Below are 27,845 nucleotides of genomic sequence, written 5' to 3' on the forward strand. Positions count from 1 at the left end.
TGACTTACTGTCACCATCCCCATCTTTATTACATGTCACACACAAATAACTTCAAATTGCTTGCGTGACATGTTTGCGTGACTTACCGTCACCATCCTTATCTTTATCACATCTTTATTACATGTCACACACAAATAACTTCAAATTGCTTGCGTGACATGTTTGCGTGACTCACCGTCACCCTCATATTTATCACATCTTTATTACATGTCACACACAAGTAACTTCACATTACTTGCGTGACATGTTTGCGTGACTTACCGTCACCATCCTTGTCATGGTCACACTTGTCGCCAATGCCGTCTTCGTCAATGTCGCCCTGCCAGAGGTTGCTGTGGTACGGACAGTTGTCACACGCATCGCCGATAGTGTCAGCGTCGTAGTCGTATTGGGCCGGGTTGGGTATCAGCACACAGTTGTCCTGATACGACAAAGTTTCTTATTATAATGGCAACATTTACAACAGCATAATCATCATCATCAATGCAACACTACCACTATTATCAATATATCATCATTATTATTTAATTAGAATCACTGTTATCATTTTTTCATTGTTATGATTATTAAGCTGGTGTGACTTCACCATCGCCATCATTATTGAAAGCTGCATCACTATCGCTACTATAAAGCCCCATCGCATTGCGGGCGAATTCTTGCTCGACTGACCACAAAACAAAGGAAATTTCAGAAAATCCATTTTCCATTTTGACATTACCTTTGTCCTATAGTCAGTCAAGCGAAAATTTGCCAGCAATACTGGCAGGTGCTGGCGCAGTTTGCACGGGGCTTTATCGTCACGCACAACACAAAACACTATCAACATTTTCATCATCATCATCATCATCATCATTACTATCACAATCATCATATCACCATGATCATTAGTACTTGCATCATCATCACCATCATGATCATCATTACCATCAAAATAATGATCATTATCATCACTATCATCATCACTTAACACCGCCACCATTTTCATAATCATCACCAGCCTAATTTTATTATAATTGTCAGCAAAGCTGTTCAGATTACCCGGTCGTTATTGATGCCATCTCCGTCAATATCATCATCGCACGCGTCCCCTACGCCATCTTTGTCCAGATCGTCTTGCCCCTTGTTGTACGTGGAGGGACAGTTATCCTGCAGGGAGAAAAAGTCTTATGTCGTGTTCACACTAGTAAGAAATATGAGGAATAGTTATCCTAGAGGGAAAAAAGTCTTATGTCGTGTTCACACTAGTAGGAAATATGAGGGATAGTTATCCTAGAGGGAGAAGAACTCTTATGTCGTGTTCACACTAGTAAGAAATATGAAGGATAGTTATCCTAGAGGGAGAAGAACTCTTATGCTCTTATGTCGTGTTCACACTAGTAAGAAACATGAGGGATAGTTATCCTAGAGGGAGAAGAACTCTTATGTCGTGTTCACACTAGTAAGAAATATGAGGGATAGTTATCCTAGAGGGAGAAGAACTCTTATGTCGTGTTCATACTAGTAAGAAATATGAGGGATAGTTATCCTAGAGGGAGAAGAACTCTTATGTCGTGTTCACACTAGTAAGAAATATGGGGGATAGTTATCCTAGAGGGAGAAGAACTCTTATGACATGTTCACACTAGTATGAAATATGAGGGACAGTTATATCCTGCAGGGGGAAATTAAGTCTCATTCACAGTAAGTCGTGTTCACACTAGTGATAAATTTAAGAGAAAGTTATGCATGTTCAAACCAGCCATAAAAATGAGCGCAATATTGTATTTTTGTATTTATAAAAAGGTTTGCGAAAAAAAAGTTGGAACCGCTCTAAAAACGCAAAAGCCCCCCCCCCCCCCCCCCCCCCCCCACACACACACACACACACCCACACACAAACACATTTGGGATGCTGGCAAAGGAGTAGTTTGTGAGCGGACCTCGTTCAGAGGAACCTTACCGCTTTACAATTAGGTTGTGAGCAGTTAAGGGCTGCATCCGGGAACCCGTCATGATCTCTGTCTCGGCCACAGTGGATTCCGTTTCCGGCGTAATTCGCGGCGCACTGCAGAGAGATCAGCGAAGGCATCAGTTACCGAATGAATTGAAGGTCTATTTCATGTGACAGGAAATTATGACTATTATCCAACATTTTCTATCGACATTCAACGTCCTATTCAGGAACAGCACACAAAGACAAGGTGTATATGCGGTATTATTCACCTCCTACTATATCTCAAATTCAAAGCACCATCCACTTCGCAGAGGAATACCATTATTCAAAATCCTTTACATCTAGCAGTGGGATACAGCGCACACAGAAAGTGTAGATTGCAGGTGAATATGTTTTTTATTATCCTACCTCACATCTGAAGTCTCTTCCTCCCCGGAGTGGGATACAGCGGGCATAGAGACTGCAAGGGTTGCTTGTATGGTCCTTTGGGTCGCAGTAGTTGAGGAAGGTGCAAGCGATAAGAGGATCACCGGTGTAGCCATTAGGGCAAGGTGTGCAGCGGAAACTACCCTGGAAACACAGAACAGAGTGAAAACTTCCCTATGAAAACACAGAACAGAGTGAAAACTTCCCTATGAAAACACAGAACAGCGTAACACAGAACAGCGTGAAAACTTCCCTATAAAAACAGAGAACTAAGTGAAAACTACTCTATGAAAACACAGAACAGAGTGAGACCTAGCCCAAGAAAACAGAGAACCGAGTAAAAATGCCCTATAAAAAGCAAACAGAATAAAAACTACCCCATGAAAACAAAGAAAAACACTACCCTATGAAAACATAGAATAGAGTAGAAACTACACTTTGAAAAAAAAAAAAAACAGAGTAAAAACTACCCTATGAAAACAAAGAACAGTTTCAGTAATACCCTATTAAAAACAGGACATAACTTACTATTGTATTTATGCAAGTTGAGGGCGACGAACAGAGTTCGGTGTTCTCGGCACATTCATCAATGTCTTCACAGACCTGTCAAAAACCCGACATCAAGTATATATAATATTGTATTTAATAAAGTCTATATTATACTTTTAGCTCTGAGCTCGAATACCAAGTGTGAAAAAGCAGCCATTTCCATCAGGAAAGCTGTGATGTGTTTGAATAAATATAAACTTTTATTATTATCTTGATTATTTCGAGATTTTTCGCAGATTTTGAACACATCTTTTTTATTTAATAAAAGGTTTATCTATACTAATCCCAAGTTTACAGGAATAGTTGCGTAACCAATGCTGTGCTCCGAATACTAACCTGTTTCTTGGTGAGAGCGTCGTATCTCCCGATACCTTGCGCCGTCTTCTTCGTGCCCCTGTATCCTGCCGGACAGGGGGCACACCAGTAGCCAGGGTTACGGTTATAGCACACGCTCACGTCAGCACAGGGACTAAAGATACACTGAAGAAAACAATTTAAAATAAAAGCAATCAGTACCATGAAAATACCGTGGTGTTTATCACAATAGGCGCCCGGCACTTTAAAATCACGTTACGTTATTTTGCGTGAACTTGCCTTTCAATAAGGCACGTGATTTCTTAGGGCAAGTCGCCTATTAGATGTTTCGACGATCATCATGATCATCACCATTATCATCATCGTCGCCGTCGTCGTCGTCGCCACCGCTACCATCACCATCACAATCACCATCACCATCACCACCACCATCACCATCACCATCACCATCACCATCACCATCACCATCACCATCACCATCACCATCACCATCACCATCACCATCACCATCACCATCACCATCACCATCACCATCACCATCACCATCACCATCACCATCACCATCACCATCACCATCACCATCACCATCAACATCACCATCACCATCACCATCACCGTCACCATCACAATCACCATCACCATCACCACCACCTACCTCGTCAATATCAGTGCAGTTGATTCCATTGCCCTCCATGCCAAGCGGACAGTCCCCACACTCGAAGCCCTGGTCGCTCGTTGGGTCATTGATACAAGGGACGCCGGGATAGCAGGGCTTTAATCTGCAGAAGTCGCGCACTAAAACAACAGACATTCATCAGAAAGCTACTCAGGGACGGACCGATGAATATTTAATGGGGAAAGGGGATACAACAACAACAACAACAACAACAACAACAACAGCAGCAACAACAACAACAACAATCCTAAAGAACACTCTATATTTACTAACAAAAATTAAAGGCAAAATCATCGAGCACAAAAAGTGCCCAACCAGGTTCATTTGTTATAACATCAAAACCTAAATACATTCACAAAAGTGCAATACAGTGACGAGTCACTGGTTGCCTCCTTGCACTTGGTCACCGTACCAGGGTCATCTACTGTAATTTAATATTGCCAAGCAGTGTTTATCAATTGTTTTAGTCACTGGTGTTGCCGTAACGGGGGTATTGTATTGATTTTTCTTTACAAACCTCGGCACATTTGGCAGTTTTCCACGATTTTTCTCAAATACTTGACTTCAGCAGCCTGACACACAAAACAAAATATCGGGTTAACATGATTGAAATTCTTAAAAAGTATTCATGTTTGAATAGATTAACGCGTCGGTTGTCGTTTACCGCGTATGAACTAAGAGCTCTCTGCTAAATGTATGACGGATAAATGACCTATATCCATTGTATGATCATGTCATTCAGTCGTTCTGACCTCTGTCACGAAATGGTCAGAGCCGCTGAGTAGGAGACTACATCAGAACCGCTACCTAAACATGTGTTGGGGTGCGCGGTGAAAACTAGGGCTGGACTTAGTGTGCGTCTCTACATACACTAAGGGGGTGGGTGGTAGAAGGGATGGGGGGTGAGAGTGTAGTTGTTTTGCTTACTTGTGTTGGGGGGGGGGGGGGAAGGGGGCTAGAAGGGAGGAGGTAAAGTGTAGCGTGAACTCGTATTTGTGTTGGGGGGAGGGGAGGGTAGGAGGAAGGAGGGGTAGAGATTATCTGATTCTATTATTTATGTTGGGGGGGGGGGGTAGGAGGGAAGGGGTGGGTAGAATGTAGGCGGTTCTTTTCCTTGTGTTAGGGGGAGGTGGTAAAAGGAGGGATGGGGTAGAGGGTAGCAGGTTCTTTTACTTGTGTTCGGGAGGAGGGGCTAGAAGGGAGAGGGGGAAGGTAGAGTTTAGCTGGTCTTTTACTCGTGTTGGGGTGACGGGGCTAGATGGACTAGGAGAAGAGAGATTATCATGTCTCTTACTTGTGTTGGGGGTAGGTGGTAGAAGGGAGAGGGCTAAAATGTAGGCGGTTCTCTTGTGTTGGGGGGAGGTGGTAGAAGGGAGGGATGAGGGTAGATGGTAGCTGGTCTTTTACTTGTATTGGGGGAGCGGGGCTAGAAGGGACTAGAAGGGGAAAGATTAGCATGTCTCTTACTTGTGTTGTGGATGGGGGGACGGGGCAAGAAGGAGGGGGCTAGGATGTAGGCGGTTCTCTTACTTGTGTTGATAGATCATAGCGTATATCCATGATGAGTCCCATCAGATCCGCGACCATAGACTGCGTCAACACGTGCTGGTTGATGGGCGGCCCTGGAGATTTAACTGTATTCAAAGCACTTATTAGCGTCATGACCGTTAGCGCGTACATGAGTTAGACAGGTTACAATAAGGTCTTTATACTTACACATGCAGGGATCATTCAGGTTATTGCTCGACTTAAATGGGTTCATGCACGGGACTAAAGGGGGCAGGTCACTGTTACGTGCTGTGAGCCAATCAGAGCTCTGCTTTAGTCACGTGTTTGTCTAGTAGTCACGTCTGTCTGCCAATAGGTATAAAAAATGTCGCGTTTCGCTCAAATGAAACAGCTCTTGTCAGCCACACCTTTGTTATTGCTTCCTTTTAATATTAAAACACAAATTATTGGGTAAAAACGAAATAACCATCTAAAGACAATATTTATTACTTCATTTTCAAAATTCAATCGAAAATATTAGAATAGTTTCCTCAAATCAGCCGATGGTAGTGGATTCCTTTTTTCTTAATTAGGATGACAAAATTGCTGCTGACAGAGCTTTTAACATGCCTTATTCAAAACGAGCAAGTGTTCTTACCCGGTGTTGGCGCACGTACAGCTGCCTGTACAGTTGAGTCATGATAACTCGAACCTCCAAGGGAAATCGAAAAGAGTTCGAGTTACCGAGGGTTTGATATATGGAAAAGTGGGTAGAGTTAGCTAATGGTTCGAGTTACCCAGGGTTCGAGTTACCAAGGGTTTTGGTTATCGAGGGTTCGAGTTACCGAGGGCTTGATATATGGAAAAGTAGGTGGAGTTAGCTAATCGTTCAAGTTATCGAGGGTTTAATATATGGAAAAATATTTGTGGATAGCGAAAGGCTCAAGTTAGCAAGAGTTCGAGTTCGATTTATGGATTTATTTGTGGCGAAATGGAAGGGAATGTTATTCTGATTTCGCAGTATTTACCTTCTCTGTTACACTTGTTTATTCCCACGTAGTCCTCAAGTTTTCGCTTGAAAACTATGTCAAGTTGCCGAAGATAGCCCTGCAAAAAAATAACGTTCAAAGGAATCACATGAATTACAAAAAGAGTACAGTTTTATTATTGGCATGTACTTCACGGCTGAATGCTATGTAGACTACAATCCCAGGGTTAAACGATAAACGACAACCCAACTTCTAACCCTAACCCCAGGGTTAAACGATAAACGACAACCCAACACGTAACCCTAACCCCAGGGTTAAACGATAAACGACAACCCAACTTCTAACCCTAACCCCAGGCTTAAACTATAAACGACAACCCAACTTCTAATCCTTACCCTAACACTAATCCCAGGATTAAACGATGAAGCATATACAGTGCCCGTATAGGCGCATGTCATGCCCCTCACACGAACCGTCCCGCAGGTCAAATAAAAACCGCTTCTGTATGAAACTTATTCCGCTATCACGTGAACGCAATACGAAAGAAATGCTGAGCTCCTTTATTATGTGTACAGACACTATAACTTATCTTAAAAAAACCCTCCCTGCGCGTCACCGTTCATTTGAACCCCAGTGCCGTAGATTATCCCTTATTTTCCATCCTTCCATTTGTATTTAACCCTAACTTACTTACCTTGCATTTGTATTTAACCCTAACTTACTTACCTTGCATTTGTATTTAACCCTAACTTATTTACCTTGCATTTGTATTTAACCCTAACTTACTTACCTTGCATTTGTATTTAACCCTAACTTACTTACCTTGCATTTGTATTTAACCCTAACTTATTAACCTTGCATTTGTATTTAACCCTAACTTACTTACCTTGCATTTGTATTTAACCCTAACCTCCATACATACCATTTGTATTCAACTCCATTTCCTCACCTTCCATTTGTTTCTCACACTTCCTTGGGGTCCTCGCCGTTGTCCAATCCTGAAATCCAGCCTGGAGAGACTTATTCCCTTGTATGAAAAAATCGACGTGATCGGAGAGAGGGTCTGCTTTCTTCCCATTAGTTTACAATCAATGTACAAATCCAAGTTTGTAGTATCGAACCCTGAGTCATACGCATGGAACACGATGCTATGGTAATTCCCGCCACCATCATACAGCCCCTCAATACCCTTTCTGAACGACAACGAATGGGACGTCCCATTTCGAAGGCGGTATTTGAAGACGAATTTCCCTTGCTTTTCATTGCTGGGTCCCTTCAATATTATATCCATCAGATAAAGATTCCTCCTCGAGTGTACGATTGAAAAAAGCGCCCCTGATGACCTGGAAAACACATTCCCGTTGGCGACGATGAAGAATTCTCTGCTCGATTCTATGTTATGTATCAAATCTTGTAGGAGTTTGCTGGATGCTTCGATTGGTTTATTCGCTTGTGTGATTGAGAATGATTCCCCGCGGCTTGTTATTCTTGAATGGATACCGTAATCTGCTGGACTACTTTCTTTTAGCACCTTTAGTAGGTCAAGCTCTGTAGTGATATAAAAAGGGATGTCTATTAGAGAGAATAGGATGTAAGTACGTGTGGAGACGGACAGACGAATAAATACAAACAGACATACAAAGACGGATAAACACGGACGGACATACAAAGACGGATAAACACTGACCGACATACAAAGACGGATAAACACCGACCGACATACAAAGACGAATAAATACAAACAGAAATACAAAGACGGATAAATACAAACAGACATACAAAGACGGATAAATACGAACAGACATACAAAGACGGATAAATACAAACAGAAATACAAAGACGGATAAATACAAACAGACATACAAAGACGGATAAACACGGACGGACATACAAAGACGGATAAACACTGACCGACATACAAAGACGGATAAATACAAACAGAAATACAAAGACGGATAAATACAAACAGACATACAAAGACGAATAAATACAAACAGACATACAAAGACGAATAAATACAAACAGACATACAAAGACGAATAAATACAAACAGACATACAAAGACGGATAAATACAAACAGACATACAAAGACGGATAAATACAAACAGACATACAAAGACGGATAAACACGGACGGACATACAAAGACGGATAAACACTGACCGACATACAAAGACGGATAAATACAAACAGACATACAAAGACGGATAAACACTGACCGACATACAAAGACGAATAAATACAAACAGACATACAAAGACGGATAAACACTGACCGACATACAAAGACGGATAAATACAAACAGACATACAAAGACGGATAAATACAAACAGACATACAAAGACGGATAAATACAAACAGACATACAAAGACGGATAAACACGGACGGACATACAAAGACGGATAAATACAAACAGACATACAAAGACGAATAAATACAAACAGACATACAAAGACGGATAAATACAAACAGACATACAAAGACGGATAAATACAAACAGACATACAAAGACGGATAAACACGGACGGACATACAAAGACGGATAAACACTGACCGACATACAAAGACGGATAAATACAAACAGACATACAAAGACGGATAAACACTGACCGACATACAAAGACGGATAAACACTGACAGACATACAGTGACGGATAAACACTGACGGACATACAGGGAGGGATAAACACAGACAGATTTACAGAGATGGATAAACAATGACAGACATACAGAGACGGATAAACACTGACAGACATACAAAGACGGATAAACACTAAACGACATACAAAGACGGATCAACAGTGACAGACATACAGAGATGGATAAGCACAGACAGACCTACAGAGATGGATAGACGGATAAGTATAGACAGACATATAAAGCCGGACAGACAAATAAACATAGAAAGACATACAGGAGCGGACAGACAGGCGATTAAACATAAATATTGTAAAACACACATACATAACACAGGAACGTAGCAAGCCATTCCCCCTCCCTCAATAATTTAAACAAAGTATAAGGAAATGGCCAGTAGTGGCATGTCTGTACCTCAAAATATCTTCCGCAGCGTGACCCCCAGTATTTTGAGGCTTTTTACTGCTCTGTAACACTACACATTACAAGGGGTAGCTTTCTAGCTGGATTACTAGCAGAAATGTACACACGATGACTTACCAAGGCCTTGACAACATCGGGATACTAGAAACGCGAGAGTGAGCAACCGCAGTGCGTCCATGGCGGAATACTGAAACAACACAAGCATAAACATCAGGGCGAGTTCCATAAATGCGTGGAGGGGCTCAAATCCACGTACGACTAATCCACCGAGGAAGTTTGAAAGACAGAGTGGAAGCACGCCTAACTTCTGGCCTGTATTAGGGTATCGTATTTACTCCGTCTGGAGTGACGAACTGTGACGAGACATTTATTGCCTCAAAAAATCAAAGCAAGTGAGTGAATCAAATCTGCTTGAGCCACTTTAAAATTCAATCCGTCAAACTAAAAAAACATTCTCGAATACTTTGTACAAATTAAAGCTCCTAGTTTGCCTTTTTATTTGATTACATGAAATAAGCGTCAGGCCTAAACTTTGTACCCTTACTAGTGCCAGCCATAAGGGCCGAAAGATCTTAACGATGAATTAGACTGCACGATTTAGTTGTATTCAACACTTCTACAACTGAAGTCGTAGAGTGTAAATCAGCCTACGACTCCGCTGCGATGCTCGACTACGAAAGTCGTAGTGTGTAATTCAGGGCTAAGACATACCGTAGGCAGGGCGCATTCGGCTAAATCGTGCTGTCTAAATCGGCATTTAAATAATGTCGATCAACCACTCCTTTGTTATTGTTTATACATAAAAATGCACCGGTTTATTCGCAAGGAAATTTCAAAATAATAATAATCTACGAATCAAGTCTGATATGTTATTGACGATATTTGATTGAAAATATCTTGGTTACTCGCTTAAATTAGCCGATGGAAATGGATGCTTGTGTGACTACGCATTGAGCGGGGGCATAAAATGGCGGCGTGGTTGGCCAACCCTAGTTAGCCACGCACAACTTCGTTATCGGCGCTAAAAGCACACTACGTGAAGTCTATCGGTTATATTATCTGCGACCTAGCGCATATATGTACGATAGCCTTTAATGGCATCTCAAGTTACAATGTTAAAACAACATTCAGTGCTAATGTACCAAACTATATCAGAGATTATCTAGAGTAAGATAAGAAGATGGACGTTAGCTCGTTTGAGACATGTTTTAGGCAAGAAATGGGGTCATGTGAACATCTCCTTACGATTAAAACTGATACTCGGGAGAAAAATATCTTTCTTAGAATTGAGCTATTGCCCAAAAGTGTAAAATAATGTAGCAGTCTCTGATTTTTTCGCACATACGCGCTGGGTTTGTTTGGTTCTCGCTTGAATTATAGTTTTGCTTTGCCTTTGCGCACTTAGTAGAACAGGCCGAGAAGTTATACCGACAGTGAAAAAAATACTTTCACTTTGGCAATCCTAACGGTTGAATCTGGAAATAAGCACAGAATGAAGCTATATTTTTTTGTTTTGTTTTGTAAATTAATGCAAAGTGAAATATAATTAAAGAGGCTTATTAAGCTGGTGTACGATAGGGCGGGGCGTGGCCTTTTGATATGCATAGCATCGGCGGTTATCTCTAAGGCTCGAGGGTGGACGCTTTTGGTAAAAGTTGATAACAGATGGAAAGATTACACTTGGATTGGTAGCAGTCGAATGCAGAGGTACTGTACCAATGCTAGAAAAAAATACTTATTTAAATAGCAAATTTTAAGGTGTCATGTGATGATTCAGAAGATTGCTCGTCTTTTGTGCGAAGAGAAATCATCGCCTTCGTATTAAGCATTTGGTTCTGAAGTACACATCAATTAAATAAATCACACGATCCATCGTCATGAACTTCGATAACGTACATGACTGACAAAACAGATAAAAGATGGGTTGTTTGAGAGATGCATTTTGCTTTCAAGAAGACAAGCGCTTCGTTTTTAAGACACTGGCAAACAGCGAAAAACGTCGACACTGATGCAGGATTGTGTGACCGCTTTGTTCAAAGGAAGGAAGTGTTGCGAACTTACATCACCTCCCTACATGATGTAAAGCCGTGCCTTTGACCATTCAATTTGCCGGCGCTAGTACAAAAAGTACTTGGCTAATCTTTTAACCCATTTTCACACAAAAGGCTTTAATGGACCTCATAGATGAAACAATCAAACCGCCACTTAGCAATTACCGACACAAGTTATCGTGTCACGCTAGCATCTTGCTTCCAGCAAAGTAACGGCTTTTTCTCTAAGCAAAGCATCGCAGGATTTTTCCTCCAAAGTTAAGATGTTTACTGGAATAAAACTTGAAGATATGATTGGGAAGGTCGTCTTAAAAAAAAGTAAATAAAACAGGGTCTGTTTACAATCAAACAGTCAAATGCACTTAAACAATGCAGCTGTAGCTCTTCCCTAACTATAAAATGTCTTTCAAACGTTGCTTGACTAAAGAAGTGCTCAGTTGATCAAATGCAATATTAGAGCTAATATAACATTTAAAAAAGATAGAAAGACGCCAAATGGAGTATTGGTATTGGCTACACGGCCAGAAATATTCAATGATCACTTTTACGCAAAATTCCTACAGACGGCATGACATTTGAATGGCAAATGGACAACATTTCTAGAACATGTCACATGAATAACAAAAAAAATGTCACTACAAAGTTCAATAGACGAGGACACGTTATACTTATCTGAAACGTTAAAGTGGAAAGAAAATGGTTGTTTGGCTGCAAGATTTGGGTTGATCGAAACGGAATCACAGTTACACGGGGCATAACAATATGCCCCACACGAGACTTGTAACCACAGGCGACCTACAGTGGTGAGCTGGGACAGGTTGACGCTTGACTTAAGCCCTTTTTCGATCATGCAAGAGCCAGAACAATATACCTATCTACACTGTGGACTACTCAGGTCACTGGAGCCCTGACGGCAACCAAACCCACCTCGCCGAACAGACCCAAGTTAAGGAGTATTGTAAAGAATCTAGCATAGCCTCAACAGATCATATTTTTTACGTGACGATTGTGTCGACTGAGACACGAAATTTGTTAGTACGTACCAGAATTCCTAGAGGCGAAGCCTAACGTCTGAACTTAACCAGGAATAGAACAAAGTCTTTCAAGTCTTTAACGAGACGCGTTAGCTCGAAGCACCTTAAAAATTCCACTCGGTTTCGCTTTCACAAAAAGCCTTGTTTGAGCACCGTGTCTCCGCTTCTATGACAAATCTTTTCCATATGTTGAGAGCTGTGTAGTTGATCACGCAGTTATATTCCGAGTTTAAATCACAGGGTGTTCCGGCTTGTGAGCGCCGTAAGGGCACTCCGGCCTATGGCGTGACGTTGCCTTCTTATGTTTGTTATTTTTGGTCCCACCTTTTAAGGCCCTGAGGCCGTACTCACGTGTTTGTAGGAGAGATTACGTGGGCCGAGGGAGTGATGTCTGTGTTTGTTGTTGATAGGAATGTCGTGGAAAACAGGATATGCCGCGTGAATACGATTGAGAGCAAAATGTAATGTTCTCTGAAGACAATTGTCCACCGATCAAGTAAAAGCAGCATTATCAACTTAGAACGTGTGTTTTTTTTTTCTTGCATTTAACAATAAAACTCTTCGGAAGCAAATAGATCTCTTAAAATTTACTTATTTTCATATCCTGTATTAGTATTATCATTGTAATTAGAACTTATCCAAGATATACTTATGAGCTAATATTTCCCGAGGGCGTGCCCGCTCAAGCGAAAAGTTGGCTGCATTTCACATTCTCCAGGTTATAAATATCGGTAGGGGAGGGGGGGATCAGTCGTCCCTTACTTTACTACTGCTTCGCTTACAACCACACGAAAAGCAACTGTATAAATTATACCAAGGAAGGTATTGGCAACGTCGAATATGGAATGTGGGATTAGCTTTTAGTTCTGTCGGACTCTCAAAGGAAAAAGACTACGAGTGTTTTTTTTTTTTTTTTTTTTTTTTTGCAAAATATGCCATACCACCTTCCCATGAATCATTGCGCGCTACAAATACGAAGGAGGGGAACTAATTTAGTTAAATTTCTCGCTTTTTTAGCTCTCGGATAAGTAATTCTTGATGGTATTTGATCTTTATACACCGGCCTGAAATAGTTTGTTAAACGAGGCTCGAATCCTCGGGCATCCTATATAAGACATTAACAACATGTTTCTAAAATAATGTTGTACCTCGAATTCTGTGCCGGAGCTATTAGCTGAAAAGATATTTCATCAGGAGAGCATTACTATAACTAATGTTTCAAAACGGTTGACAAATTATTTCCTGCGATAAAACCATTTCACAGGATAACAATCCTAAACACCCTATCTAGAGAGACGTTAGAAAGTACTTTAGCAGACGATGGAATAACTTAGGATAGCTCTGTCTGCCATGCTTAGCCACTCTGCGCACGTTCATTAAGGTGGCTAGACACAGTGATTTGATACAGTCATATTGCCGCACGTTTGAAGTGGCTTCAGTAGAGTCAAAGAGCGAGCTATCGACCTATAGCTTAGTTCTATCTGTTTGGCCTTTTGTGCGTGTTTGTGATCATAAGAGTTCTGGAGATCCATTATATTTTCTACCCTTACCGACTGATTTGTTTAGCCTTACGTTGTGTGTGCGTGCGTGAGTTTTGGTATGTGATGCAATGAAATACTTATGTTTGCGATTAAGAGCTTAGACCGCAGTGCATTTTTCTGATGTGGAATTGAGTTATTCGGATAAACGTCGCGATTAAAAATGCAATTCATACAAACAGTCAAAGTGACTTTAAAGAGCACTTGTCAGCCACACCTTTGTTATTGTTTTCATTCGACATTTTAAAGGACTAATTTGGGATGCAACAACCATCTAAAAATAATGTTATAGCTTAATTATATAAATTTAAAATATCGCAATAAATTTCTCAGATCAGCCGATTGAAATGAATGCTTTCTCGGACTGGGTATTTTGCTAGGGTGAAATATATGCTGCCAATGCCAAGCCTAAAACAAGAACTTTGGCAAACCCTCTCTAGCGATTTTAGCTTACTTTGTGGTTGCGGGATTTCTCAGAAACACACTACATAACAGTGTACATGCGTTACCATAGCGTGACAAAACGGTGAGCGTGACAGATCATTTCTAATAATAGAAATATGTTTTCTGGACGTTTTGTGCTCGCACGATAATGTTCGTTAATCTTTGTCGAATGCTTAAACTTGTACAATACAGTGATTTACGCCTTTCGGGTTGACTATCACTGTTTCGTATTTGGCGTAATGCAGTGGGGAGGCTAGGTAACTAGGTAAACATTTCTACGATGGGTAATTGACCGTATCAATGATAGCGTTAGTATTTTAAAATCCAACTTCACTGCTTACGTATAATGAAAAAACTTTTCCTTTCTTAAAACAACAGCAAGTATGGGAGCTTGCTTGCCAGCTTGCTTACTTATCAAATTTAGAATGGGATCCCAACAAATCAAGAAATGAAATAAACTTACAAAAATTGGAAAAGCTGGTCTCCAGGAAGAGCGAAGACTCGTTCTCAAGGGTTTCTCCGTTGAGCTTGACTGTTTACAACATAGATGTATCTACTATACCCCGGCGGACCTTCAACCTTAAGGCTTATATCACGGTACTGTTTACGTCAGCAGCAGTTAGGGTTGAACTGAGCCGCACACCCACAACATGGCGGGGTTTAGCTAGGATTGATTACACAGACAATGGACACTAATGCCGGGTAGGGGGGCTGAGAAGAGACTGATTTAGTTCATTAGCGTGAGATTTCAGCGGCAAATGGACAATGTATTGAACAGCGCCGTCCATGCTTAGTTGCTAATAGTTGTTATGTCTAAACATTTTGAGACAAGGCCTGACGTGATCAGGTTTATACTTTTGATAAGCTAAATATGAGGAGAGATTATTTTCTTAAAAAAGGCGGAGAGACAAACGGTACTCCTGACAAGTTACAGCAGAATATCGAGCAGTTTTTACTAATAGGCGTCAAAAATCTTGTACCAGAAAAGTTAAAAGCCTGCTGCTTTGGTTTTGGTGTCTTTTTAGGACTTAACATGTCAGTAGTCATTTGTAAAATGTATCCATTTAAAAATCTTCATTAGAACCTGTTAAAACAAAATCAATTCCCAAAAAAAAAAACAGTTTTTCTAGATGTTTTCCGACATTATTTCCTGTATAATTTCTCAAACTTTGAAAAATGTTTTCCACGGTGGTGGGAACTTATTCAAAGCTTTACCTTAAAACTATGTAACAGTCTCGAAATAACTATCAACAAACAAAGGTTTAAATTTCATTTACCAAATTCATAAAAAATATTCTGAAGGCTTTACTAAATCAGCCGATGGAAAAGCACTTAGTGCTTTGCTAGATGACAAAATGGTGGCTGTCAATGACTCTAAGGGACAACGCGAATATTAACGAGAGATGAACTCCACAGATGTTCTTGTTTAAGACGGCCTAGAAACCTTAAATGATGCAAATTGAAATGTTTGGACTTGTTTAACCGATACTACATAACCGCTAAAGTGGGGGCGGCGGGGAGGGGGGGGGGGGGGGGGGGGGGGCGAGAAGAGAGAGAGAGGGGGGGAAGAGGGGAGAGAAAGAGAGAATGGAAAAGAAGAGAGAAAAAGAGAGAACGTGAATGAGGGGAGAAAAGAGGGAAGAGGATAGATGGCACGGAAAGAGAGAAGGAAAAAGACGGGAGGGGAAGAGAGGAGGGGAAAAAGTAGAGAAAAGGAGAGAAGGGAAAACAGGGGAAAAAAGAAAGAAGGGTAAAAAGGGGAAAAAGGAAAGAAGGGAAAAAAGGGGAAAAAGGGGAAAAAGGAAAGAAGGGAAAAAAGGGGAAAAAGGAAAGAAGGGAAAAAAGGGGAAAAAGGAAAGAAGGGAAAAAAGGGGAAAAAGGAAAGAAGGAAAAAAATTGGAAAAAGGAAAGAAGGGAAAAAAGAGGGAGAAAAAAAGAGGTCAAAGATGGGAGACAAAAAGGTGAGGCGCTTATACGGGAAAGACACGGTATCTTCGGTCGTCCCTAGCAGCCCATTCCTTGCCTTGACCTTCAGGTCAACTGTTGACGGTAACCCTTCAACTCATTCTCATGGCTTAACTCTTTCATGAGTGTCAAAACAAGAAAACACAAAAACGTACTACAAGCGATTAGCTTTTCATGGCTTAACTCTTTCATGAGTGTCAAAACAAGAAAACACAAAAACGTACTACAAGCGATTAGCTTTTCATGGCTTAACTCTTTCATGAGTGTCAAAACAAGAAAACACAAAAACGTACTACAAGCGATTAGCTTTACATGGCTTTTGTCAATGAGTATTTCAACAAGATACAACAATTTTTTTTTTGTTATTTTATGTCGTCGGGGTGTAGGATCTCCTGCGCTGTCGTTGTTGGTCACACAGAAGCTAGAGGGAGATGGGGGGGGGGGGGGGGGGTAAGGGTGTCCATGTTAGCCGGAATTTGTCATCATAGTAAAGCACCAAGTACGAATACGAAAAAGTATCCATTTCCGTTGCTTGATTTGGTAATTAAAATTAATTTTTTGGTAAACGAAAAACAAACCGTTGTTTTCAGAGTGTAAGAGATTTTATCACATATTTTCTCTTTTAGTATTGATGAAAACAATTACAAAGGTGAGGCTGGTACTGGCTCTTTAAAGACTTTGGGGTCGAGATAAATAGAGAAAGTCATCTAATCACCATGCTAGGGGTCAAGGATGGAAAGGAGTGTGAAGGACTGGGACAGTGCATTAGCCCACCTATATCTTTCATGACAAACACTGATAGCACTTTCTATGATGATAAATTTTCTGCTCGACTCATTGAAGTCTAGACGCTGGAATTCCGAAGGTATACGTGTGCGATACAGAAATACCTCTCTTTGATTGCTGCAGATATTTCAATCATTTGCAAAATTGAGGACTATCTAATAAAAAACGTAGCTTATAATTTTTAAAATTATACTATTTTTATGCAGTTTAACTCTTAATACTTTGATGAGAAATCATGGCGGCTCTCCTTAATAACTCGATTACTGTGACAATTTTATGAAAGTGCGATCGAGACTTCGACCTCATTAGCTACAAGGTGGGGTGGTCATTAGTATGGATTTCTTCAATGTCCGGTGCTTACGAATGGTTTACAAGCAATAAGTATTGATCACTTAAGTGCCAACATATACTAAATGCATTTTTCTCTTACCCTAATTGCAGCAAACTTTCAGTATCCCTGAAAGGGATTCGAGACAAAGGTTAGACTTTGATCGAATGGGTTACCGCTCTGAAACGGCTCTTGAAGTAGACAAACAGACGTGAAAAGAAAGTTGCGATGAGGTTTTCAGTTTGTTTTGAGAGCCAAGGGAATGACGAACATTCTGGAATAACTGCATTGCAGAGGTCAAAAGGGATGGCAAATACATGATGGATAAATAACAGAAGTATAAAGAAATCTAAACTTTAGAATGGAAAGGCATTTGGAGCTATATAACAATATAATTTCGATAATGTAATACTTGTCTAATTTTTGATGAGGTATTTTAAAATATAACCCAACCAAAAAGGCTCGCTTTCTTGTGAGCCCTGTTTTGATAATATGTTTTCTGAGTTGTCGCGAATAGATCATGCCATGGCGCGTGGCTTTTTAGCGCACTTGGCTAGTTCAAATATTGCTTTCTGTTTCGTTATTGTGAAGACGCTACCCACGCGCGGCACGAGAGCCAGGGAGGTCTAGACAAGACGAGAGGTCTTAGCTCAGCATGTGCTGTAGGTGGTATATTCAACACGAACACGTGCCATGACGTCATAAACACGTGACACTGAATCAACAGCAGGAATCAGACCGGGCAAGGAGCTGTAGGGAATTCTATGATTCTTCAATAATAACAGCATTCCAAAATTTTGAACATGCGCTTACAAATAAATATATCCGTAGAGATCTGCTTAAAGAAGGCCAATCACGCCGCCATTTTATGCTCCCGCTCAACGCCGAGTGACTCAAAGAATCCATTTCCATCTGCTAATTCAAGCAATTTATCAAGATAATTTCAATCAAATATCGTTAATAACGTATCAGACTTCATTCGTAGATTGTTACTTTAAAGTTTCCTTGCGAAAAAACCCTTGTATGTTCAACTATAAACAATAACAATGGAGTGGTTGATCGACATTCTTTAAAATATCTCGCCATATTGTAATGTGTGATGGGTATCTGATGAAGTCCCCATCAACAAACTTGCCAGCACTGTTGGTTGACTCGCCACCGGTGGTGAGTTCACCATTGGTGGTGGCGAGTTTCCATGTCTCTTTACAAGATAAAAAAACACCAAATTTATAAGTATAAAATAACCCGAAAAACGACAGTGTTGATGAGCTACCGTGAAAGTCCCTGCTGCAATCGACATTTTAACATTTTAACATAGATAAAAGATGAAAGGGAAGTGAAAGAACAGATAAGGATGTTAAAGGAAATAATGGGATAAAATCAAAAGAGCTCAAAATAGGCCGGTTATAAGTAATTCGCATGCTGTCCTTTTTTTGGTCGCGATAAGATCCATGGATGGCTGATAAAATCCAAGAAATGGCGGAAGGCGGGAGGTAGAGTTTCATGAAATAATATAACAAAATTCTTTTCAATCTCCTTATAAAAAAAGAGTGTTTAAAGACATTATCACAATAACCATCGCGTGAAAATACATTCTCGTGCCAATGTTTTCGACATTCCGGATGTCGCTATATATAGATGCTGATATCCTACGAAGTTCTGAATGACCATCTTCATTTTCAAGTTGTTGGCGATAGAAATGGCACGTGAACTTGCCGTTCATCATAGTGACTCTGGGGGGAGGGGACAGGCTAAGAATGTCACCGAGGATCTAGCACCGTAGCCAACAAGGGTTCATGCGGTCCTTTTCTTTGCTCGGTCAAGTATTCAGTTGTCAACTAATGTAACCACTCGTGTGTTTCTGATTCGTATTTCCCATGATCGTTTTTAGTTGTTGATTATGAGGGAGTGTCCATTAAATATTTGATCTCTGATTCTTTTTAGCATATTCTACTTTACTAGGGGTGTTCATTAAACATTGGGGGGAGAGGGGGTGTCTGAATTTTTCAAGCTCCCGAAGGGGGCTTCGAAAAAAAGGCTCTATAAGGGGGGGGGGGGGAGGGATAAGGGAGGCTCTGATTTTTTTTATTTTTTTAGGTCTACTGTAAACCTAGGGACTGTTAAATAGGGGAGGGGGGGGGGGGACCGAAAACATGTTTACTTTAATGGGAGGAAGCTTAAATTTTAAGGTGCCTTGAGCCGATATCTCCTTCCCCCCCCCCCCTAGGAATACCTCCTCCCCCCCTAGTCAGAATGCTCGGTTGTTGGAAGTATCATTGTTGTGCAAGAACATAACGCGCAATGGCAGCCCGGGCGACCACAAACACTTTGACAAGCCGCGCGGGTATAATAAGAATATAAATAAGACTGTGCTAGCGTTCAGTCACTGACCCGACTGGAGTCGATGTGTGTATAGCTTGTGTTCTTTTCAAAGTCACTTTCTAAAAAAGGGCCCGCGATAGAAAAAACAAAAGTGCTTACGAACGCCTACCGTCCCTCACTTCTGCGCGCTTTCGCGCTGAATTGCGCAAAAATAAAAATGCAACAAACTGTTGTAAATATTACAATTTTGAGTGCGTGGAAATAAACGTACAAGGAAAGGCGATAAAGTGGCGGTTCGCCAAGAATGTTTGAACGAAAATACAAAAAAGTCTGTAGACTGTAACCACGCTTTACATATCCAAAATCTGATGTGCGCAAAAGCAACTTGAAAAGTCAAAATTATGTGCTAAATTTCTGAGAGCAAGAAGAATCGCGCAGTAAAATAACAAGGACATGGAGCTGAAACTTCGCATTTGATCGGATCTTAGCGGTGGAAAATGGATAATCCATGCGATCGATGTTCAAGACACATATGTAACCTGTTTGCTTTATCTCATGCAAGAGCAAACTTCATACACACCGCCACATTTCTGCGACCGCAACGGCGGAAACCCTTCCGTATTCATCTGAGGTTAACTTTTAGCCCCAGGTTTCACGCCTTGACATCTTGTTATTTTAAGCCTGGTATCGTAATGCTTTGTTTTCTTAGCGCAAACAGATAGCTTAAAATCCGCGCCAAAAATACCGTACTCGTACAACCAACACAAGAACGATTTAGCAGGTATTTCTGCAAAAACAAGATCGATTCGTGTGTAGAGTGAGTGAACTTTGACTCTACGTGTCGTAGCTAGATAAAGGGAAAGTGCCGGGGCAATCACAGCCAACAATCGTTATAATACACAAAGGATTGATCATTTTGCAGATGAACGGTTCTCGTATATTCCTAACGAGAGGAAATAATGGCTTAACATGAGCACTTCATTAACGTAATCATTTGGAGGCAAATTAGCGTCTGATAACACACTTAGAATCAGGATGGAGAAATCGCCACATCGGAGAAAATTCCTGCGAAAACGACATTTAGATAATCAAGGTATTTCATGCATGCTCTAAAGAATCTCGTTTTTGATTGAGCAAACGTTAGAAAATGTTTTCCAAACAAGCACCTAGCGCATCTCATGTTGCGTAATGAGTTTTGAGTAGCAAGTTGTTTCCTTGGGTCGAGTCGACCTTTGCAAGAGTCGTAACGTCGAGTGATTCAATGACAAAATTATACAAACAAACAATGAAACTGTAGTGTGATTGAAGAGCTTTATACTTAGCGAGTTTCAGAGGTCAGGCAACCATGCGAACGACTTGAATCGCAAGGCCCACAGCCTCTAGGGAAACCGAGAAAATTGAATTCTCGCACATCAAAATAGTAGTTATATAGTTGATGGCCAAATTTACCGTCGAGTAAAAACACTAAATCGATTCTTTGATAAGCTACAATCATTAAGATGAGCGAGAAAATCGGGAGGATTTCATACTGGTTAATACAAACAAAAAGAAAAGAAGTGAAGGTGATCTCACAGCGAGCGAGAACTAACGTGAACATCAAAAGAGCACAATCATCTCACCTCACGAGAGAAACCTCGGTACTATTTCCTCTTGAACCGTTTCCCAATCTCTGTTGAATCACGCCAGCAAATGTCAGTCCCTTTCCAGTCAACTTCGAAGCCCGTTTACCAGCCCACCTGCGTCAAACAATATGATCACAACTCGCTCGTAAAGCAGGCATACAATAGCGCTAACACTCGCTCAACACTGCTGGCAGGTTATGAGGCAGACGCTGAGCCGACGGTCTAGTATTTACGAGCCGCTGGTACGGCGAGACGGGACAGCAGACCGCATAAAGCTCTGGGAATGCACGGAATGCGTAGCGCAAAACCCGTCAACACTGAATAAGAAAGCGAATGATATCACGCCCTTTGATTATGTCTACATTTACCCGACCCCGCTTGCCCGGGATTAGTATCAAATACAACGGCGAAATCTTAGACTCGATGTAGATCAAGACTTCTTGACAATATTGTTAATTAATTTGGTAAAATGTCGAGGCAATTTTGACCGCGATGTGAAGGCCAGTTTGATGGGCGATACAGTAAGACAGAGGTCAGGACGTTTACCAAAAAATTTCCAGCTTCAGGCAGACATCAGAATCATCAAAATATGGCACATCTCCAGTGTATCATCTATCAATACGATGCGATAATATTTGTAATTCTGGAGCGACAAGACAACCCGGGTGGTTGGTGGGTTGGAGGGCGACTATACAGCAGTGGAATTTTGAGTACAATTTGATTGATTTTCGAGAACAAAATTTTATAAATATAGATTGGTTGGACCAGTAACGTTATGGAAGCGACTGTGATGTGTGGCAATATTTATATTTCACACGAAAATAGACTAGAGATAATCTTGAAGTGAACTTGAAGGTTACGAAGAAAACCCGACTATGATATCGACGATCTGTTGATGAACTCTGAGGGGAGAACCAAGGGAGACCTAAGGGGAGATATTTATGGGTGGGTGAGATTCACACAGCCACACACATACAGGAAAAGCTCCTACAATTCACAGAAAAGTCAATAAAGAAACAAACAAAACAACTGGTGTCAATTAGAAAGTTCCTTTCAAAAAAATCATTATCCGGAAGATCTTTTGATTCATCCCTAGATCTACCAGGTAATCTAAAGCATTCTTTATTTTAATACTACATTTTCAATACTATATGTTGTAGTATTGATGCTATATCGATAAACCATGGAACACTGCGAGTAAGAAATGTTTCAAAGCAAGTATCTCAAGGCAAAATTGCAGGAGGGCTGTCTTTACACGTATTTTCGTTCTTCTGGTTTCACTAACTTGATGCCTTTACACGTATTTTCGTTCTTCTGGTTTCACTAACTTGATGCCTTTTAACGTTATAAATTGTTCTAAAAGCTATATTTCACAATGCTGTTCTCACTTCCGTCGCCATGGTATCTACTACAAATGTGAATATAATGGCAGGAAGACGCGTGAATCCGGATCATGAGGATCTATAAGTAGTTACTCATGCCATGAGAATGCGCCCCCTAATTCTTCATCCTGTCAAATGAGATTTCAATCACTTTCGTCATCCTCATTTCGGAGCATAGATAAATTTAGCGCATCATAGTACAGTGTTCACAATCGTAAGCTTATCATGTACTGTGGTTTCCAGTATTTTGCAAACGATTTCCAACAGCTAAATGGCTCCCCTCATTCAAAATGTTTGAAGCGTTTTCATTGGCCAACACCAATCACGCCATCTCTCCTCGTGGCGCTGACCAATTAAAAAGCAACAATGTAATTCCTTTAGCTTGAATGACGGAAGCCAGAAAACGGTTTAGCGGCCGAAAATTTTGACGAGAGTCGTAGAATATTAAACATTTCAGTAACTCGTTTTCTATAGCTTTTTAACGATGCTAAAAGAAGATTGAGGTTTTCTAAGCATTCAAACATCGCGAGAATTCATGTCGTGCAATAATGAGTTGTTGAATACCAGACGAAAAACGAGAGCACAGGAGTCCGGAGCCACCTTGGAGAAGAACTGCGGAGAATGCAGAGTGGGCGAGGCCATGGTGAGAGCTCGCGAGGTAAAATTAACAAGGAAAGAGAGGAAGATCTCGCGACGCCTCAAACTGACCAGGTGGGACACTAAGAGATAAAGGAGACATCGAGGAGCAGAGGAAAAGGGCACGCAGGGAGGCGTGGGAAGCGGCAAAGATAATCGAATTACTAAGGAAGAGCATGGGAAACTCGACTCTGATAAGCAGTGAGATTGCAGTGGTGGATTCAGGGATTCTCGCTATAGTACCAAAACACTTATCCTATCGACAGAAAATTAAATCTGAGTACATCTATCTGACACAGGGGCGGATCTAGTTTTTTGCTAAGGGGGGGGGGGGGGGGTTGGCCCAGTGACAAAAGGGGGAGGGGGTAATTTGTTTGTTGCATACGGCTTTCTGGAAACCCAAAGAGGGGGGGGGGGGGGGGGTGTAAACCCCCTAAACCCTCCCCCTAGATCCGCTACTGTAATAAGCCACGTATCGCGAGATCATCGAGTTGCCAAAGGCACAATGATAAGCCCATGCAAACGGCTTCAACATTAGCCAACATTGCTGGATGGTTTTGCTCAGTAATGCTGGGTCGTTTTGGTCACCTATGTTGGCGTATTATGAAATCTGATAATAAACCAATGTTGTCCGAGTAATGCCCGTGTACATCTTTACCAACAATACTGGAGGTGATCACACGTGACTTAAGAAACTCAACTACAGTAGTAAGTAATTCCTAGTCTTACACTGAAACGAACGGCCAAAAATCGGGTGTCGAGACTACGAGGTTCTTGTGCAATCCAAACTGGGTACCTCCAGTCAAGCTTTCTTCGTCTGTGAGACTGGCGTTTCCTTCGGAAGGTTACATTTTATGATAACAGTTTATTTACAAGCAAAGTAACACAAATTTAATTAACCGTATCTAATCAACACTGCTAATCATACGGTGTTAAAACATTCGACATATATGTCTGCTCATTGTATCCCATTATTAAAACAACAACTCGGGACGTATTAACGTTGGCTTCAGAGGGCAAAGTGATCGTCCTAAGTTATTGCTGTCATAGAAAAATTTCCTATTGTGACAACTGACCTACTGTACGGTGCGAGGTCAGGCTTGGAATCCCAGTGTCTCTCCCGCGCGCGCCGAGATAAAACTACAGAAGATTTTAAATGTTTTCAACAAAACTTTTTGATGTAACATATAATGTATCAACAATATTTTGTTATTTCTGACAATCCTTGAGAAGGAGACCGCAGGAATGTAAATCTAGGTTTTTAGGATTAAAAACGAATTTGTTTATGCTTTTTAGACACAGTCTTATGAATTTGAAACAAGAATCCATGTTTGATAGCCCGTGTTGCATTGTGCGTAACATTCAAATAAGAAAACCTAAAGAGCTTGCTTTAGAGGTAAAAAAAACCAGTATATTGCATTTTATTGGCTGAACCATTTCCTCCCACGAGACAACGTGACGATACAGTATTCTAACTTCTGAAGTTATTTGAAAAACGTAAGTATCGAGGACCGAGACATGGACATTCGAATCTAAAAAGTGTTAGCTGAGCTTTGATTCCAGCGGTTAGCTCGGAAATGCGGCGGTAGTACGGCAGACAACAAGCAGCAAAAAAAAAAAAAAAAAATACAAGGTAAACAACTAGACCCTTCTAGTAACGATAAATCGGCCATTTGGTACCCGAAATCCGAGTTGCAGTTAAGGCTTGCCCAATATGTATTGCTGAGTCACACAGTGGCCGGGATTCAGGGTTTATCATAGGGTGGTTTGAAAAACTATGACAAAGTCTTCCAACCCCTCAACATTCTGCACCTAAAGGCAATATCTTTTTTATTTTATTGAAGCAACAGGACCAGCCCAGGACCAGCCACTGCTGTCAAAAAGATCAGGCACATCTGAATCAAACCGTAAAACGAGCCAAATTTCATTTTCGTTACTTAAAAGGAAGTCTGGGATTTTGAATACCTACTAACTTTCATTTTCTTGGTTTGAAATATTTAAGAGTGTTTTTAAAGAACCTGTAGTTTTTTTTCCTGGCATTATGCCCTAAGCGCAGTACACAGTAAGCGCAAGAACATAGTCGTAGACTTGTATAAGTAAAGGCCGTGCTAGGGTTAGGGTTGAGGGCAATACAAGTTTTGGAAACTAAAAAAGTAATGAGAATTACTTGCATCTGTAACTCAAATCAAATTAATACACAAAAGCTTATTTAAAACATTCAAAGTTATCTAGAGAGTAATAAAACGCTATTCATGAGTTATTATTTCTCTCATTTCTAGGCTCCCTTTCCTTATTACTGTAAGTGTTTGGATCTCTACTCTACATCTTTATAATTGCTACTTCATTTTATAGCTCGCAACAGGGGTTAAGAATATGTCTGCAGTCAATGCGGACAAACAAAGACAAATATGGAATACGGAAAATATGGATTTTTTTCTTTTCGAGGCACGGACGAAGATAAAATGCTATAAACACCCTGCGATATGAAACTTCTTTTTTTTTTTCCAAAGTAGTTTCGGATTAGCTGAAATTTTGACATCAACTCTTTTGCTCATTAACAAAGAAATAACAGAGAAAACAGCCTCAGACAAATGTCCTATGGCCTCAGACGTCTGGAACCAGGATAACAGAATACAAGACAACACACTTGGCTGCGTCTGGATCCAATAAATAAAACATATCCCCAAGAAGATAAAACCCAGCTCTCAGTACGTAATTTTCGACAAAGAAAAACAAAACAAAAAAATATCAACATTCATTGTGAATGTGACAAAACGACTTTTTGTTGTGTGGCCTTCATAGTTCTATCACACCAACACGACTTTAATGTCGCGGTATGTTTCATAGAACTGTTTTACTCGTACAGTACAAACTCACCAACAACTGATGAATAAGAAGGGTTTTGTGGCCCTTTTGTGATCCACTTGAGAAGTGTGATATTCCTAAAAGTTGTTGACATACGACAGTAAAAAGAACGCGCGCATTCGACCTCGTATAGCTGAGCTTAGACAGAGGATTCCCCGAATAACTCTGAGCAACTCCTCAATATTCGGAATTCTTTGGGCGGTTCTAGAAAACTAGAGCGGAAGCGAGGGAGGCACCTCTCTGAGAGATTAGAGTGGTCCAGGTATAATAGGGATCAAGCTAATTATGACGGAAAAAACAGAGGACTGATATCTGCATTAACATACAACTACAAGCAAGGGTACTTTTTGGGGGGACGGGGAGGGGAGAAACACAATTCTCTTACATATGCCCTTTGTACAATTCCGACAGTTTCGACTACGAAATCCCTCTCCCTTCCGCCATTTCTATCCAGTGCAACTCTTTGTTCGACTTACTAAAAATGTGTTTATCTAGCTGGAAATATCTCCTCGTTGTATGAAAACAAGATATCACCCTGTTGGCTAGAGTTAATGATGTAAAGTCTGTATTATCGCATTAGATTCTCACTAATCACGGTGAGATTTACATTTAAATCAATCAGGGGCATTTTTTCTAAAAGGAATATAAAATCTATTAAAAAAAAGAAAGAAAACACAGCTTTGTTTGTTAACCAAAATAACTAGATCGTTGCAGCGAGAGACAAATTTGACTTCCTGGAATGTAAGGGATATGTCTAGAGTTCTCGCGATTGGATTGGAATTTAGTTTCTTGATATAAATTATGCACGCCTTTGAAATGACCCTTGAATGCGAAATAAGAAATATTCCTGCACGGTAGCTATCGCCTCAATCAGCGCAGGGGTTTTCGAAAAGAGAAAAGCAGTTAATCGGTGTAACAAACTATTCTCATACACAAGAAAACAATTGCGCAGCTAAATAATTCCATCGTGTTGCATTTAATTGATGTTCTTATTGCTTTAATATTAAATGATAATTATCATGGCGTATCCATATTCAAGCCATATGTTCATTAGACAAGCTTGTGCAAGAGGAAATCATTACCCTTATATTTTATAGTTTTTGTGATAACGAAAGCGCGACGTTAACCAGTGTGATAAATCCAGAATAGATGCATTCCCCTCCCCCCCACCCCTCTTTCATGGGGTGGAAATTCAGTGGCGTAGGGATGGGGACATGGTGTGGAATTGTTGTTTTGAAATTCCCTTGCGAATAAACCCCTGCTTTTTCAATGATAAATAATAACAAATTCATAACACATTCTTTAATAAAAAAGAGAACCAGGACCCCAGTGCTCTTACTAAGGTTTGAGAGGTATTTTCAGGAATTCTATATAGGGTTAGCACCTTTGTTCGGTTCGACATAAAAATCATGTCCGTGTGCATGTTAAAGAAATA

General features: G+C 40.6%; 1 protein-coding gene across 6 annotated transcripts in view; it reads right to left on the bottom strand.

Moving 5' to 3' along the window:
* Positions 1-27,845, bottom strand: part of LOC116617599 (cartilage oligomeric matrix protein-like) — a 39,035-nt gene that overhangs the window by 7,180 nt on the left and 4,010 nt on the right. The window contains exons 1-16 of one of the 6 annotated variants that reach the window (XM_048728217.1): positions 26,423-26,562; positions 21,525-21,641; positions 9,555-9,624; positions 7,326-7,924; positions 6,416-6,494; positions 6,046-6,099; positions 5,616-5,696; positions 5,430-5,533; positions 4,417-4,471; positions 3,879-4,018; positions 3,245-3,388; positions 2,888-2,962; positions 2,342-2,503; positions 1,940-2,044; positions 1,039-1,146; positions 262-421 (exon numbers count right to left, since the gene is read on the bottom strand). In XM_048728217.1, coding sequence (XP_048584174.1) covers positions 262-421; positions 1,039-1,146; positions 1,940-2,044; positions 2,342-2,503; positions 2,888-2,962; positions 3,245-3,388; positions 3,879-4,018; positions 4,417-4,471; positions 5,430-5,533; positions 5,616-5,696; positions 6,046-6,099; positions 6,416-6,494; positions 7,326-7,924; positions 9,555-9,615 — 1,927 coding nt within the window. In that variant the 5' untranslated portion in view covers positions 9,616-9,624; positions 21,525-21,641; positions 26,423-26,562. Of the gene's footprint in view, positions 1-261; positions 422-1,038; positions 1,147-1,939; positions 2,045-2,341; positions 2,504-2,887; positions 2,963-3,244; positions 3,389-3,878; positions 4,019-4,416; positions 4,472-5,429; positions 5,534-5,615; positions 5,697-6,045; positions 6,100-6,415; positions 6,495-7,325; positions 7,925-9,554; positions 9,625-12,531; positions 13,038-21,524; positions 21,642-26,422; positions 26,563-27,845 lie in introns of those variants that run through there. The other 5 variants (XM_048728216.1, XM_048728218.1, XM_048728220.1 and 2 more) reach the window with 5 other exon arrangements.

Source organism: Nematostella vectensis, chromosome 5 (assembly GCF_932526225.1).
Source record: "Nematostella vectensis chromosome 5, jaNemVect1.1, whole genome shotgun sequence".
NCBI classification, from domain to species: domain Eukaryota; kingdom Metazoa; phylum Cnidaria; class Anthozoa; order Actiniaria; family Edwardsiidae; genus Nematostella; species Nematostella vectensis.